Source organism: Paramisgurnus dabryanus, chromosome 8, assembly GCF_030506205.2.
Source record: "Paramisgurnus dabryanus chromosome 8, PD_genome_1.1, whole genome shotgun sequence".
NCBI lineage: Eukaryota > Metazoa > Chordata > Actinopteri > Cypriniformes > Cobitidae > Paramisgurnus > Paramisgurnus dabryanus.
Window position 1 is genome coordinate 3,480,162 of NC_133344.1, and position 18,153 is coordinate 3,498,314.

An 18,153-nucleotide genomic window follows, 5' to 3' on the forward strand; every position below is an offset into this window, starting at 1 on the left:
TCAGAGATAACAACATTTTCGCTTATGTTTTTATTTCTGAATGATTGTAGTGTTTTACTTTATTCTAATCGTAAAACATAAAATAGGGCCCAGGGTGTTTTCAGACCTGTAGATCGATTGCTTTGTTCCAAAACCAGGGATTAAATGGCTACAATGTTGCAATTTCATGTTGGTTCGGTTCGCATTCACAAGGCAATATTTCCAAACTGACCAGACTTTGTTAATTTAAGTCACATGCGAGTAAACTCTCCTTTAGTTGCTCAGAGAGTGCATCTTTTCAATTCAATTTTATTTATATAACGCCTTTGACAGTTTTTTAATTTTTTCAAAGCAGCTTTACATTAATAAAAGCAGGAGAAAATACAAAAAAAATTGGTGGACAACATAAGTAGCAGAGTACAGCGGCTAAGATTAATATAAACACACACATTATATATATACAACCCTAAATCAGAAAAAGTTGGGACACTGTAGAAATTGTAAATAAAAAGGAAAATAATAATTTACTAATCTAATAAACTTATATTTTATTTACAATAGAATATAAATAACATATCAAATTTTCATGAGAGCTACAAATTCCAAAAATAGTTGGGAGAGGTAGCAATAAGAGGCCAGAAAATTTAAATGTACATATAAGGAACAGCTTAAGAGCAAATTTGCAGCTTATAAGGTCAATTGGCAACATGATTGGGTATAAAAAAGCATGTCAGAGTGGCAGTGTCTGTCAGAAGTCAAGATCCTCGATCCTCCGGAGACCTGGAGAGGAAAGAGGAATGCACTCTTATGTGTGGTTAAGTGGGTACTGGCTGGACAGCCGGTGGAACATATGCAAACCAAGGATTTTCCACCCGGCCCTCTACCGGGGGAAGGAGCGAATCACTGTTTCCTGAAGAGTGATCCATCTGCCACTCCGGGTCGCCCGTCTCTGGCCACTTAAACTCCCGATTTTCACGGGAAGCGGCTAAGCGGGCGGGGCGAGCTGCTGACGACCGGTTCCCCTGCGCTGCCGAGCTGGGGTCTGAGGAGGGGAACGGAGGTGGCCGCCGCAGGACGCCGACGGCGAGAGGCAGACTAAGGAGCCGGCGTTGGTGGACCAGGGCAGCTCTCTTCCGCCAGGGCACGACCTAGGAGATCGCCTCAGTCTGCGCAGCGGAGCTGTACGACTCCCCGGGCTCGCCGAAGAGGCCGGTCTGTGAGACAGGAGCATTCGGGAAGTTGTTCTCGTCTGCGTCCGTCATGTAAGCCAGACACAGCCAAAAGTGGCGATCTTGAACCACTGTGGTGGACATTAAAGTCACTGCAGCAACGTTATTGCATGCAGGGCTGAAGCCGCGTCTCCGCATGCCCGATAGGCAGCGCCCGTAACCGGACGACTGTCTATACAAACACGAGAGGGAAGGGTTGGGTGGTCCCTCCAGGAACGCAGCTGCAACGCAACCCTCCGCTCTACTGAAGGGATCCCCGTCCTTATAGCGGCTCCGTTGATGAGGGAGGTGAGGGGTGAAAGCTGAACGGCCGAGACGGCCGCAAATCACGTCAGCTCTTCGTGCCGTCAGGAAAGGCAGGCACAGGAGGTGAGGACCGTAGAGGCCCGGGCAACTCCGAAGTACCAATCCGAAGTATCATGTGGGCGTGACGGTTCGGGCGGAGAGGGGTTAACCCCTCCAACTCTACAGTCTCCGCCGCTCGAGCGGGCACGGCCGCCATCGACGGGACGACTCCCCCTCGGAGGGAAAAAATGGGCACCCCTCTGATGCTGCAGAAGTGACGGGATCAGAAGGAGGTCCAATGGATTCGGCAGAAATCGCAGAACACGACTGCAGTCTCCACCGGAGCCTCAACCGGCTGAGGATGAGAAGGCCGGTAGGTGAAGGGCGCATCCTCCGTCCTACTCAGCGTAGTTATGCGAAGAGCGTCCTGCGAGCGCTTGACAGCCTCACCATGGCGGCGTTCAGCACTGCAAAGGCGCGGACGTCGTTCCCGTAGAAACGACAGTCGTCTCCGCAATCCAAGAGGGTTATGCTCTCACAGAGAGAGCAAAAGCTCTCCACGAATGCAGCCTCGGAGTGCTCGATGCCCAAGCACGAAGACAGCGCTCGTGACCGTCACTGGAATCCCTGTACTTCTCGCATCCAAGATCGCACAAAGGAAAAGCTATCCTGAAAAGGACGCTGATCTCCGAATATACGAGAGAGTGGCTGTCTTTAAAAAGACACAGAGCCCTCACGTATCACTCTTTAGGGAAATCACTCTTAGGTGCTCAGCTGATGATGCGCACAGGGAGAGGCAACGCACACACTAAACTCAAAACAAAAAAGATGCAGAGCAGTGGAATACTGCGAGCGTCCGCTGTGTCAGTACTGCTTGTCAATCAACTTCAGCAACCGTTCCCAGAAGAGCAGAGAGTAGCTTCTCAGTAGCAGATAATGCCGGCTTTCGAAGCGAAAAAGCTAATTTCCATATTTGCACCTGTGGCTTATATACGCACCTGGCGGGGCGGCGCCAGCATTATGCAAATATCTCAATGCCAAGTTCATTGGCGTTTTAGTAGAGTACGAGCAGATTGGTCTCTCTAAGCGAGTTCCCAATTCGTCGGTCACGACGTGACGTCGTAGTGACCGACTGAAAGAGAACCATACTTGATGCACGTGATCTTCGGGCCCTTAGACGGCACTACATCACATACAGGAATGCTACTGTAATGGAAATCATAACATGGGCTCTGGAATACTTCCAGAAAACATTGTCGGTGAATACAATCCACCGTGTCATTCGCCGTTGCCAGCTAAAACTCTATAGGTCAAACAAGAAGCCATATTTAAACATGACCCAGAAGCACAGGCGTTTTCTCTGGGCCAAGGCTCATTTAAAATGGACTTTGGCAAAGTGGAAAACTGTTTTGTGGTCAGACTAATTAAAATTTGAAGTTCTTTTGAAAACTGGGACAAAAGTATGTGAACCCTTTGTGCTTACTTGGATTTCTTCATAAATTGGTCATAAAATGTGTTCTGATCTTCATTTAAGTCACAACAATAGAGAAACACAGTCTGCTTAAACTAATACCGCACAAACATTATACGTTTTCATGTTTTTATTGAACACAACATGTAAACATTCATAGTGCAGGGTGGAAAAAGTATGTGCACCTTTGGGTTTAATAACTGGTTGACCCTCCTTTGGCAGCAATAACCTCAACCAAACGTTTCCTATAGTTGCAGATCAGACCTGCACAACAGTCAGGAGAAATTTTGGACCATTCCTCTTTACAAAAGTCCAGCAACATTTTTGGGATGTCTGGTGTGAATCGCTCTCTTGAGGTCATGCCACAGCATCTCAATCGGGTTGAGGTTAGGACTCTGACTGGTTCACTCCAGAAGGCGTATTTTGTTCTGTTGAAGCCAATCTGTTGTTGATTTACTTCTATGCTTTGGGTCGTTGTTCTGTTGCATCGTCCATCCTCTGTTAAGCTTCAGTTGGCGGATAGATGGTCTTAAGTTTTCCTGCAAAATGTCTTAATAAACTTTGGAATTAATTTTTCCATCGATGACAGTAATCCGTCCAGGACCTGAGGCAGCAAAGCAGCCCCAAACCATGATGGCCCCTCCACCATATTTCACAGTTGGGATGAGGTTTTGATGTTGGTGAGGTGTGCTTTTTATTATCTACACATAGCGTTGTGCGTTCTTTCCAAACAACTAAATTTTGGTTTCATCTGTCCACAGAATGTTTTGGCAGTAGTGCTGTGGAACATCCAGGTGCTCTTGCAAACTTCAAATGTGCTGCGATGTTTTTTTTTGGACAGCAGTGGCTTCCTCCGTGGTGTCCTCCCATGAAGTCCATTCTTGTTTAATGTTTTCCTTATTGTAGATTTGTCAATAAAAATGTTAGCATGTGCCAGAGATTTCTGTAAGTCTTTAGCTGACACTCTAAGATTCTTCTTCACCTCATTGAGCATTCTGCGCTGTGCTCTTGCAGTCATCTTTACAGGACGACCACCCCTAGCAACAGTGCTGAACTTTCTCCATTTGTAGACAATCTGTCTTACCGTGGACACATGGACATCAAGGCTTTTAGATATACTTTTGTAGCCCTTTCCGGCTTTATGTAAGTCAACAATTCTTGATCGTAGGTTTTCTGAGATCTCTTTTGTGTAAGGCATGGTTCACATCAGACAATGCTTCTTCAGAACAGCAAACTCAAAACTGGTGTGTGTTTTTTATTGGACAGGGCAGCTTTAATCAACACATCACATCTCATCACATTGATTGGACCCCAGGTTGGCTGACTCCTGGCTCCAATTAGCTCTTGGAGAAGTCATTAGCCTAGGGTTTCACATACGTTTTCCACCCTGCACTATGAATGTTTACATGTTGTGTTCAACAACAACATGAAAACGTATAATGTTTGTGCGATATTAGTTTAAGCAGACTGTGTTTCTCTATTGTTGTGACTTAGATGAAGATTAGAACACATTTTATGACCAATTTATGAAGAAATCCAAGTAAGCCCAAAGGGTTCACATACTTTTTCTTTCAACTGGATATATACACAGTGAGGTTCGAAAGTTTGGGCACCCTTGATAAATATGAGCAAAGAAAGTTATGAAAAATAATCTATAATGTTTCTTCTTATAAGCTTTAATAAAAAATCACAACATATAATATTTCATTGAAGTAAATTACATTACGAAATAAATAATCATTTTCTCTAATACTCACTGGGCATAAATATGGGCACCCCTTTATTTAATCCTCTTTGCTACCTCCATTTGCAAGGATACCAGCTTAGAGTCTTCTTTTATAATGTTTGATGAGGTTGAAGAGTTCATGGCAGGTGATCTTAGATTATTACATACATAATTTCTCTAGACCCTTCATAAGTTGCTGCTCTCTACTCTTCAGTCATTTTCTGTATGGTTCAGGTCAGTGAACTTGGATGGCTATGGCAGGATCTTGATTTTGTGTCAGGGAGCCATTTTTATTTACTTTGATGTTTGTTTGGCACCAATGTCTTGAACACCAATGTTCAATGAAAGATTTTACCATGACCCATTATAAGATTTCTAGCAGAGCAAGTCAAATTGTGACTTTTTATCTTTTGGTATTTAATATAATACATGAAGCCATGTGTCTGAATAAGCTGTCCAGGACCTCTGGTATAAAAGTAGGTTAAAAACAATGAAGATCCAGCAGTATATTTAACTGTAGACATGGAGCACTTTTTAATCTATGTGTGCACCAAAACCATATTGAGTTTCTACTCTTAATGTCAAGGAAGCATCCTCGGAAGCCAGAATTTCGAGGATGCTACATCATTGACACCCGTCGAAGGACTATTCCAATGTCGAGGATCCTCGGAATTTCAACCAAGGACTGAGTCCTTCATTCGAGAATTATCCCATATACAGGAAAGGATGCATATGTGTAGCCTTCACCCTCTTCGCGCTCTGAAATCACCCACAATTTTATGCGTGCAGCGACAAAAGCACACCTTTTTATTGACGTAATGACGCAATGACTTGCACTCGCTAGCCTGTTCCATTTACGTGTTCTCCGAATGCTAAAGAGGAGCCTCGCCTAGCTTTTGAAGGAAGTGACTTGTAAGGAACATGTAAGTATCCTTGACATTGAGAAACAGCTTCTGAGCTGGTATCCTTGCAAATGGAGGTAGCAAAGAGGATTAAGCGGATATTTATCACCAGTGAGTATTAGAGAAAATGATTTATTCCGTAATGCAATTTCTCCTTCCCTTTCAATTGTTTTACTTTATTGAAACATTATATTTTTGTGATTTTTTTTAATTAAAGCTTAAAAAGAAGAAACATTATTATTTTATATAGCTTATTTATCTAGCGTGCCCAAACTATTGAACCTCACTGTATATTAAAGGGAGGAAGATTAAAGGGAGGCGGTCAGTGGTCGTTGGTCAGATATCGGCTGGGCTTCACATTGAAGGGACGTCAGTAGATCAGTGTGATGAGCTCAGGGACGTCGGACTGGGGGTAAAACCAGTACTGATTATCAGGGCCCCAAGGGAAGAGAGGGCCCTTGAAAAGTACGGAATATATTTTATTTTAACTGGATATTGTCATTTCCTAATTAAATTTCATAATGAATGCCAGATGAAATGTAAAGTTAGTGTATTGGCTGAATAACTGTTTGGCTGACTACATTTTGTATAAGTAAAAACTATCTAAAGTCTCACGGTTCCACCCCTTGCTAATGCACCAAATGGTTTAGTCCATCTGCACGCGCATTTTGTTTACGATTTTGAGCGTCTGTTGGAGCGCAAATTTCTGCGGTGCCGTTGAAATGTCTTTCTCAAAGAAAGCTAAATCAGGCCACCAAAAAAAAGGAAAGACAGGAGAAGGAAACAATTTGTGACTGACTTATTTTTAAAGAAAAGTGAGCACAAACTAGAACACGAAATCTATAGTGCTAAACTGTTTGAATATCCCCACGATTATTAATGCTAAAAATGAACTCTGAGACAACCCATTGAAAAAGCAGAACATACACTTTCAAATGATAATTTGGTTATAGACTACATGCAATTTGAGTTGAAAGGCTAAATAAATAAACTGTATACTAATGCTGTTTGCATACAAACCTTGTTATAATAGGCTATTATCTAAAATTAGCAATAATAGGCTAATCAGTGTCATAGGTAGCTTGGTAGTAGCCTACATATCATGTCAACATTATATTATAAACACCAATGGGCATTTACTGGGGAATAAACTTCAGTATAAGCTATACATTTAATATAGCTATGGCATGCGCAATAGCATTTGTTTGATTTGATTTGATTTATTTAGACAGTAACAATGATAAAATACATAACAAGATACCATCACAGCAACATTGTACATTATCAGAACTGTCGAGGATAACACAAGAAAGTTTAAAAAAAACTTATTTCCATTGTGGTCCTCGTTGTTGTCTAACATGATGTCCAAGCAAGCTACAAAAAACTAAAAGGTACCTTATACTCTCACCACATCCCAATACCAAATACACCACACAATAAAAGGAAATATACATAATACACAATTCAAACCTATAACCTATGCACTTAACCATTTGCCACATGCCCGATTATAACTGTAATCTGACTGATTTAACTTAATCTCAACAGGCAGTTTGTTCCATTCCACTGCAGCCATATACAAAAAAGTATATTGTCCAGAACAGGTCTTAAACTTACTCGGAACTATATCAGTAGCACTGCCTCTAGTTGAGTAGGTATGAGAGTTTCTAATAAGCTTAAAATAATCTTTAAAATACCTTGGCTCATTCTTATGCAGAATCTTTCTTGTCAATCTCAGTTTCAATTGTCTCACCCTATTTTCAACTGTTAACCATTTTAATTTCTGAAATTCAGTAGAGTCAACATGGGTCCTGTTATTAAGGTTTAAAATCAACTTAACCAATTTATTTTGTGCTGTTTGAAGTTGAACTTTTATTCTCCTAGGAGTACTGCTGAAGTACATGCATATTCAAAGAGTGGTTGAACTAAAGCATTTGCTAACATTTGTAAAGTTTCTTTATTTAGAAACTGCGCCTTACGAGCCAAAAATTTGATTTGATTCACTTTTAAAATAACATTTCGACCCATACTTTCTCCACTCACAGAACTATCCAAATAACAGCCCAAATATTTAACACAATTTCTAGCTTTAATTTGAATTCCCCCCACAGAAATTTTAAACTATGGAGTCCTACTTAACCTTATTTTTGAACCAAATAGGATAGTTTCGTTTTTTTCTAAATGTAACGACAATTTATTCTCAATCAGCCATTCACTTATGTTCTCCAACTCAACAGTTAAGTGGTTTTCAATAACTTTTAGATCCTTATGGGAGAACACCAAGGCTGCATCATCCGCATAAAGAAAGAGATTACACTTGCAAACAGATTTCATATCATTAATATACAAGAGAAACAGTAATGGACCAAGGACACTACCCTGAGGAACCCCGCATGTTATTTCTCTCGCCCCAGACAAGTACTGTTAATATCAACTCTTTGATACCTCTCAGTCAAATATGATCGAATCCATTCACATGCCATACTATTAAAACCCAAGGCTTTTAATTTAATCAGTAAAATTTGGTGATCGACTGTGTCAAATGCTTTCTGGAGATCTAAAAATACCATACCACAAAGTTTACCCACATCAATCTCTCTTCTTAAATAATCTGTTAAATATAATAAACATGTATCCGTAGAATAAGATGTCCTAAAACCAGATTGCAAATCATAAAACAAATCTGAATTACTAATATAATTATAAATTTGCTCATGTATTATTTTTTCCAAAACTTTTGAAACGACTCCCAAAATCGAAACTGGTCTATAATTACCCTCTTCTAATTTGCTCCCTTTTTTATATAGTGGAACAACCCTAGCCAGCTTCAGATCTTTAGGAAATCTGCCGAAAGTAATTGAAAGATTAAAAATATAAGTAAGATATGGAGAAATAAATTCCGCAGCATCTTTTAGAAATCTGGCAGGAATTTCATCTAATCCGATTGCCTTCGAACACTGTAGTTCATTTAATACCTTTAATACCTCCTCCTGTGACATAATGGAAAGGCCAAAAGAGTCAGGTACCACTCCAAGCCTAGAATAATACCTAAACATGCCCTCACCATCATATAATCCAGATTTTCTTGTTAGCTTTTCAACTAAGTCTCCAGCTATAGAAGTAAAAAAGTAATTAAATTTATCTGCAACCTTTTTTTGATTAGATGTGAGCTCCCCATTGATATTAAGGCAAATGTTGTTTATCTTTGTCTTAATTTTATTTCCTAACCCAATTTGTTTCAAAGACATTTTAATTTTTAATTTTCAAAGTTTTAATTTTTTTGCATTACCTTTGTGCTTGTGTTTTGTTTTGCTTTTTTCTCTATATAAAAATGACTTTTGACAGTGAAGTTTTGTTTGTCTTTTATTATGAATGGAGCTTTTTGTTAATGTACAAAATGAAAATGGCATATTTAAAATGTAATTTATGCCTTAAAGTAATAAAACATAATAAAAATAAATGTTCTAAGTAATGTAAAAATGTAATGTCTTGTTCATACAGCAACATAAAATATGACTGAATCAAGTTTTGTTTGGTTATCATTGGTTATCAGAATTAAACGATTCCGATTCCATTATCGATGTTGCTTATCGATCCGATTCCTTATCGATTCTCTTATCGATTCTCATTGGGTGAGGGAATAAGTACAAATTTGTATGTTTGTATTAACTCGCTTTAATATCTGTTCAGAAGACACAGAACAGAGTATACACAAATTATGTGTAGCAACCTCAGAACAAACTTAAAAGTAGGTGAGCTACTTCTTTAAGTAAAGTCCAGAGACCTATAGCCTAGGGCAGTGTTTCTCAACCAGTAAATATGTGATAGGACTAGAAATTAATAAAACAGAACTAGACTGACATAAAACATGCAACTTTTGGTCATGCATGCATTTGTTATTTTCTTTTGAAAAGACATGATGCTGGACAAAATACAGCAAATTAACCTACCAAAATGCAGAGGCATTTACAGTGGCAAACGCATGCCCTTTACCCTTACCACAAACTTAGTCACTGCTTGGCAGAGGTGGACACTACTTGAGTATTTTAGTTTCATTTTCCAAGCATCTGTGCTTTATCAGAGTGTTGTCTTGGGAAAAAAGCACTCCGCTGGTGCTTGACTCGCTGGTGTTGTTGTGTAATAGTGTATTAAACACACAACAGTCCTGCAACTTCCTGCAACGCGACCGTATTGTCGTATTTTCGCGTGAAATAGAAGTTATTGATTCAACTGTTTCAGTGTTTCACGAAACCTCGCTCTGCCCACCACTAAATATAACCAAACGTTGGATCGTTCTGCCTCTTGTTCATGCGTTCTAAAGCAAAACAACACAACGCGTGTGTGACGTCATAACACATTTGCAACGAGCGGAATCGTTAAGCAGGCATGCTAACGATTCAAAGGAATCGATTCACTGGGCACCGGTTCTTAAGAAGAACTGGTTCTCGATTCCCATCCCTAGTTATCATACAGTTTGTTCATGTAGTGATTAGAAAACTATAAAAACAGAAAAATAAAAAAATGGGGGGCCCATCAGGACTGCCTATGCATAGAGACCTTGTGCTACGCCCCTGGATGAGCTTTATGGCAGCAGGAACTGGGTCTGTTAGACTCAGTGCCCTTGGGTTTGAGGATGAGACAGGGAAAGAGAAACTGTTTAAGTTTATTTCATGTGATTCTGCTCAAAGTTGTCCATCAGGATTGACAGACAGCAGCTTTGCACGGTTATTGTGTGGGCTTTTTGATAACTGATAACAATAATTACTTCATTATCGTAAGCAGGAGTCAAAACTCATGTCTCAGGTTCAGGTCTAAAAACAAACCTTAAAATGTTTAACAATACAATAAAAATGTTCTTGTCTGAGGACATATTAGGGTGTTTTCAGACCTGAGCTTATGTTTCCAAACCTTGGTTCAGTTTGTTAAGGCATATGTGAACACTCCAATCACACTTGGATCTGCAGCAAAACAACCGCTCCAAAACCGCCTGAACGAGGTGGTTTTGGGTCATTGCAAATTAACACTGTTGTGATTCGGCAAAAGTGTAAAAACAATCTGACCCCATGGACCAATTAACAGACTGTCTTACTGCTTTATTAACCATGAACATACCTGATAGCTTTTTAGTGATGATTTCTGGTGAGCCATAACACACAATGTGCACTTTAAAAAGAGCTTTAAATTGCTCTTCTCCACATATGTTAATGGTAAGAATGTTGTCCCATCTAAGTTTTGATTCCTGCACAAACAATTGAAGTAATATAACCACACATACAAAAAAGCCACACAATAGTCCCATAAAGCTTCTGTCTGTCCATCCTGATGGACAACTTTGAGCGGAATCACGGAAAATAAAAAGATGCACTCTGACCAGTTTACTCACATGTGACGTATTAACAATGTCTGGTTTGTTTGAAAATATTGCCTTGTGAATGTGAACTGAACCAAGATAAAAATGCGACATTGTTTTGAAACCGGGGGTTAAATGACTACAAATGGCTATCTTGACTAGTGTACTTTAAATCCATTACAGATTTTATGATCTCTATATAGGGCCCTATTTTAACGATCTAAGCGCATTGTCTAAAGCGCACAGCGCAACGTCTAAATGGGCGTGTCCGAATCCACTTTTGCTAATTTAACGACGGGAAAAATGGTTTGTGCGCCGAGCGCATGGTCGAAAAGGGTTGGTCCTGTTGTAATGGGAGTATTTTGGGCGTAACGTGCAGTAAACCCAATGAGAGACTCAGCTCTCATCCCCTTTAAAAGCCAGTTGCGCTGGTGCTATGTCTAATCCCTATTTAGATGACGGACTTTGTAATCTGAAAAACTAAGCGGAGGAAGAAGATCCCCAGTTTAAGATTAATGTTAAATAATTGGGTTGTTTTTCACTTGTATTGAAATTGTTATTTTTTTATTAAAACCTTTAAAATCCGTTTTCTTTTAGTCATGGAAGTAAAAAAGCAGGCTTTTAATTGCTTTAAATGTATGGCTATCCAATATCATCAAAACATAATTTACAAGTATGTAAGATAAGGTTTGTACTCTAAAAATACTTTATTTGTAACAAACAGGAGATAACGAATTTACAAACGGCTCTCCTCACATTTCAGCACTTTGGACAGCGTTTTTTTAGCAAAGAGTTTTTTTAAGCATTACTTAAAAATGTTTCTCATCTCACCATATCCGCAGGTACAGAGTCATCATATACAATAAATCCGTGAGGTAGCATTAAAAAAACATTTAAAAACAGATGCATTTGTTTAAAGCAAAGCATTTATTTACTTACCAGGCTGCAGGTGAAGCAGCTCTTTGCGCCTTCTAACGTCTCATAATTAGTCCTCATTTATGTTCAAGAGACTCAATAATAATCTTTTACATTCAATCCTTTAATCTTTCATATTTAAAAGCATTTTTGTGCTGCTGCGCATTCATGTACTTTGTGATAAGCAAACATGCGTTGTCCTCCCGTTTATAGGCGCATTTTACTAATGCGCTCTTTAAATAACATAAAACACATTGCGCCATTGACTTTAGACGAGGTTTTTGTTGGTCAATGGCGTAGTCTATTTTAGTTGCCTCAAAATAGCAACGCGCCAACAATGCGCCTGAACACACCTCGTTTTTAGACCAGAACGCCCATGGGCGCAAAAGGGGGCGCAAATGCATTTGCTATTTAAACAACGCGGCGCTAAACGTGAAAATTAGGTTGGAAACTAGCGAAAGACACTTGCGTCGCGCATTGCGCTGCATTGCGCCGGGTGTAAGATAGAGCCCATAGTCTTACTATAATCTACATGTTATTTCTGTCTGAGCATTAGATCACAATCTTACTTCAGTAACTCCAGTTTACAGTCAGGATTCTTCAGTACATCAGAGATCAGCTTCACTCCTGAATCACTTAGTTTATTACGAGACAGATCCAGATGTGTCAGGTGTGATGGGTTTGATCTCAGAGCTGAAGTCAGAGCAACACAACCTTCATCTGTGATATCACACTTTTTCAAGCTGTTGAGAACAGAGACACACAGTTTGTTCACACACAGATCAAATCTACAGTGAGTTGAGTTTGTTTCTCTTCCTGTCCTCATTTAGTGTTTATGAACATTTTCATTTTAGTTTCATTTATGTGTGTTTGTGTTTTACTAAAACACATCTGTAAGATTTATAAGTAAATTAATTGTTGATTCCTCAAATCACACATTATAACATTTTCTCTTTTATTTCTCTTTCTGAATGATTTTGGTTTTATATTTAAACATTTTTATTGTTTTATGTTTGTGATTCTCAGTAAGAGTTATGTTTAACTATTAGAGTTAAGTGTTGTGATGAATAAAATAATCTTCAATTATAAAATACATGACTGAGATTAAAATCCTATAAATCCATTACAGTTGTTATGATCTCTATAGAGCAGTGGTGGTCACCAATCTTTTTATGCCCCAGATCCCCAACCTCTGCCTTAAAGAAAGGAAAGATCTACCATTTTAAATAGCCCAGACTGAACCTCCAACTTGATGTGTTTAATTTAGGCTAATTATATTTGAATGACATAAAATGCATTGATCCAATTTTCAAATGCCAAGAAAACTCATAATATTTAATGTTTTCATATGTTTTCAAAATGAGGGAAAAAAACATTGATTGACAAAGTTCTTAACATTCTTGGCATGATTGCAAGATTGTTCCGGTGATCCTTATGGTCTGGGCCTGGACCAACTTATTTTTTCTCTTACTTGCGAGATCTACAGGGGCAGTGTCAAAGATCGACCAGTCAATCGCAATTGACGTGTTGGCGACCACTGCTATAGAGTCTCACTATTCAATTCATCTTTTATTGTAATTGTAAAGAGACATACAACGAAAATGTAATCTATATGTGATTTTCATATAATCACAATCTTACTGCAGTATCTCCAGTTTAAAGTCAGGATTCTTCAGTACATCAGAGATCAGCTTCACTCCTGAATCTCCTAGTTTATAATTCACAGACAGATCCAGATCTCTCATGTGTGATGGGTTTGATCTCAGAGCTGAAGTCAGAGCAACACAACCTTCATCTGTGATATTACAATCACTCAACCTGTAGAAAACAGACACACACAGTTTGTTCACACACAGATCAAATTGTCAACTGTACAAAACTGGGGGGTGGGGGTGGACTGTAACCACGATTCCCTGATGGAAGCAGGAGCATCAGGAGATGTGTATGACGCTGTCCGGTTCAAAAAACATAATCTTGTTGCTAACTGGTTATTAAGTTTATTAAGACAACCTGTCTTCTGCTAACAAACCATTAAAATAACTGAATAAAAGGCTTAATTTTTTTCAGTGTGTTGTACACCAAAGTATTTAAACATGGCTAAAAACGCAGATGCTGACCGCTTGCTTGGCAGTGTTAGCTGACGCTTTTTGGTTGCTATGATATTGAATGTCCGCTAAACTAATCTGATACTATTATATGTTTTTTTGTGGATAATCAATAATTTGTTTACTCTTACAATTAGGGCTGTAACGATTAATCGTGCAAATGCACGGTATTCTCAATCATTGCATTTTAATGAATTACGGTGAAATCTCTGCACATCCAAAAGCCAGGGGGCACTCTTGTGCAGAAACTCTGTTTGTGCCACAGAAGAAGTAGCATTACAAACGCTATTCCAGGAAACGTCTGCTAGAATATTTATATAGCTGTTCTTCAAACTGTTTCAGGTATTTTCATGATAATAAAGAATATTTTGAATGATTTTGTTTAACGAGTGTTGTTTTTTTAAATGCACGTTATAAACGACTCCGACTCATAATGATTTTAGACTGATAAGGACTTCCTACTGACCAAATGCCGTAGTATACGCACAAGCTGTGCATGAATCACAGAATCGCAGCCTTGCAATTCAGAATCGATTTCAGACAGGCATTTTTAAAGTGACTTTTAATACCGCTTTTAGATACTAGCCAAGGAACGCCCATCAAGCGAATGCGTGTCACTCGGTGTCGCTCACTTTTGTAGCTAATGTGACTGTAGGGTTACTTTCATGTCATTCAAACGGGAAGTAGAGGGGTGTAGTCCAAAGACGCTGTTCGCTGTAGGCTTAGACAGAAAATATATCGCCGGGCAGTGAACTTTATCATTTTGCAGTTCTTATTTATGCTCTAACAGCAATATTGCATACTAAGGTTTAAAAAAGGGGATCAGAAAGAATGTGACCTTTAATATTTCTGTCTGGATGATTTTTACTTCATCATAATTTACAATTTCAATGTTTTGTGTTTGTAACTTTAAATAAGTGTGGTTTTGTAAAAGTGGGGTAATGTTCAATTAAATCAACTTCATTTACATTACAGTAAATTTTGTTTGATAATCTGAAATACAGTTTGATAAAATCAGACCACAATCTTACTTCAGTATCTCCAGTTTACAGTCAGGATTATTCAGTACATCAGAGATCAGCTTCACTCCTGAATCTCTTAGATTATTATCAGACAGATCCAGATGAGTCAGGTGTGATGGGTTTGATCTCAGAGCTGAAGTCAGAGCAACACAACCCTCATCCGTGATATTACAATCACTCAACCTGTAATAATGTAAATGATAAACACAGTCACAGAACATGAACTGAAATCTGTAATTATGAAACAAATAATACATTTCTCATTGACAAAAGAAACGATACTCCTGGCAAAAAGTAATTAAAAGTTATATTAAAAATATGTTAGTAAACATGTCAACTTTGATGTGAGGTTGTTCATTTTCAACGCTTTTGTGTATTGACATTAAGGGGCAGTTTCCCAGAGAGGGTTCAGTTTAGCCAGGACTAGGTCTTAGTTATATTAGGAGATTAATTTGTTTGTATGCACCAAAGTGCTGCTGTTGTGTTCACACTGACACAAACAAACCGTACTAGGACCAAAAGCTCATTTGGGCCGACCTAAACCGTGTCAGTGTGAAAAGACCCTTAATCTCAGTGTTGTCAGGATCGAGGATAGGACAGGGAATGAGAAACAAAATCCCATTAGCGTAGGGGCTGTACGTATGTAATGCAAGTGTATGTAAAGACAGTATAGTGGTTGAATATCTGCTCGGTTCTGGACAATGTTGAGAATGCTTTGTTAAAGAGAAATGTATTTAGTTTAGACTTTTATTAAAACATTTTTTTGGTAAATCATTCCAAAACTTAGGGGCTAAGTAGGAAAAGGATTATCCAACCTTTTGATACTCTAGGGATAACTAAGTGACTAGATTTTTGTGACCACAGTGTACGTGATGGATTGTATTCTGATAATTCTCGAAGATATGAAGGTGCTAGGCCGTTTAAGGCTTTATAGGTGATTAGCAATATTTTAAAATGTATGCAATATTTAACTGTCAACCAGGGTTCAGATGCCAAAATAAATTGGACTTATGTGTTCATACTTCTTAGATCAAGTAAGCACTCTTGCAGCAGTGTTTTGAACCAACTGAAGCTTGTTACCTGATTTGTGTATCAGCCCCCGAGTAACGAGTTACAATAGTCTATTCTTGAGAAAAAAATGGATAAGCTTCTCAGCATCTGATGCAGACAGCATATTGCATATTTTTTTAGATATTTCTAAGATAAAAGAATGCATCAAAGGATAGATTGCTGTCGAACATCACACCTAGGTTCTTGAATGTGGAAGATGGCACAACAGTGCAGCCGTCTATGGGCAATTTATAATCTGACAGATTTTGTTTGAAGTGATTTGGTTCTATAATAAGTATCTCTTTCTTATTGGAGTTTAGCATAAGGAAGTTATTTGCCATGCAGTCACTAATATGGCTAATACAGTCTGTTAGCTTAGAAAACTGGTGGGTTTAACTAGGATGAGGGGAGATGTATATAGCACATATATAACATTTATTTCTTGTATTTTTAGAAAGAAAAGAGAGATTTAAAAATTGGTCTAAAATTATTAAGATCTCCCTTTTAACAAAAAAATGGCACTGATATAAAGATCTTTCAGTGCAAACTGGTTTTTAGTTACAGTGCACAGCATAAATGAGTAAACCCCTTTGAAAATTACATTTTTTCTCCATTTGTTAGTAAATATGATACCAATTTGCTTTCTTTCTTACAAAACAGTTTTAGTAAACATTTATTTTTATTAACAAAAGAGTAAAAGTCACTGACCATCTTTAGGACACAAAAAATAACTAATTTAAATCAAATCACTAGGAAATGATGAATATAGTTAATCATCACACAGGTGGCCACAGTTTAACTGCCAATTGAGAGTGTTATTTAAGAGAGAAAATCCACTCTCATGTAATGGTGACAGAATAGCACCACATGGTAAAGAAATGTCTCAAGACATGAGAAATTAAATAATTTCTTCGCACAAAATGGTCAAAGTTTCAAGCATTGCTAATAAGTTTGAATACTGTCACAAAAGGGATCCAAAAATTAAAAAAGGATGGACTTGTGAGAAGCTCTCTGCGATCTCCAGGACGTTCACTGAAGTTAACACCTCATCAAGAGTGTTCTGTGATGAGGGATGTTGAAAAAATCATCATGCAAGTTCAGCACAGTTGGTTAAATCATTAGAAAGTTAATCTGTGGTGTTTCCTGAATCCTGTGACACAACACGACGGAGGTATATTGCAAAAGACAGGCATGCTGTCATCCACAGAGGAAGCCACTGGTAAAGACAATGCACAAAAAGCCTTTTGCTAGAGCTCATTTTGTGAAAGGTAAAGACTATTGGGTCTCTAGCTCTCTATACTTTGGAGTAATGAGCATTAATCTTTGTGGTTCTGAGGTGGCAAGGGTGAGGAGTACAATGAAAAATGCATGGTACCAAAAGTAAAGCATGATGGTGGCAGTGCTCTTCTGTGGGCTTGCATGAGTGCCGCAGGTGTCGGAGAGTTGAATTTTATAGACAGCATCATGAATACACAGATGTACTGTGAAATACTTAAAGAGAAGTTGCTACCATCACTCTGTGCCGTTGGTCACCAGGCAATCTTTTAACATGATTGTGACCCAAAACACACATCTAAGGTCAGTATTTCTTTTTAGAAGAAGCACAGGGTGAAAGTGATTCAGACCTCAACCCCAGGTTGAGGTATGGGGAGTCTAAAAAGACAAGCAGAACGTACTTTTCCATCCAGGATCTGAAAGAGGTCATTGTTCAAGAATGGAGAATTAAAGATGTAACTGTGTTGTCAACTTCTTTATTCAATGTCTAGAAGAATTAGTGCTGTTTTTAAAAAAAGAATGGAGGCCATACAAAATATTAGATTGCTTTTTTAAAAGAATTTTTGTAGGGTGTACTCATTTTTGCATCACCTCATTTGGTTTAAATGTGTTATTTTTCGTATCCTTAAGGTGGTAAGTGACTTTCACTCCTATGTTAAAAAACATAAATGTTTTATAAAACTGGTGTTTAAAAATACAGCCAATTGGTCTTATATTTACTAACAAATAGAGGAAAATCTTAATTTTCAAAGGGGGTGTACTCATTTATGCTGTGCATTGTATAACTGCTCAAGCACATGTTAGTATGAGTCAAGACTTAAGCCCAGTCTGAGAGACCACCACT

General features: G+C 38.5%; 1 protein-coding gene across 12 annotated transcripts in view; it reads right to left on the reverse strand.

The window, feature by feature from the left end:
* The window catches only part of LOC135771657 (NACHT, LRR and PYD domains-containing protein 3-like), a 328,830-nt gene that overhangs the window by 202,036 nt on the left and 108,641 nt on the right, over window positions 1–18,153 (reverse strand). For 6 of the 12 annotated variants that reach the window (XM_065281982.2, XM_065281978.2, XM_065281977.2 and 3 more), the window contains 3 exons: window positions 14,994–15,167; window positions 13,499–13,675; window positions 12,427–12,600 (listed from right to left, as the gene is read on the reverse strand). The exons of the other annotated variants lie outside the window; for them this stretch is intronic. In XM_065281982.2, the coding sequence (XP_065138054.1) occupies window positions 12,427–12,600; window positions 13,499–13,675; window positions 14,994–15,167 (525 nt within the window). The remainder of the gene's footprint in view (window positions 1–12,426; window positions 12,601–13,498; window positions 13,676–14,993; window positions 15,168–18,153) is intronic. 12 annotated transcript variants of the gene reach the window in all.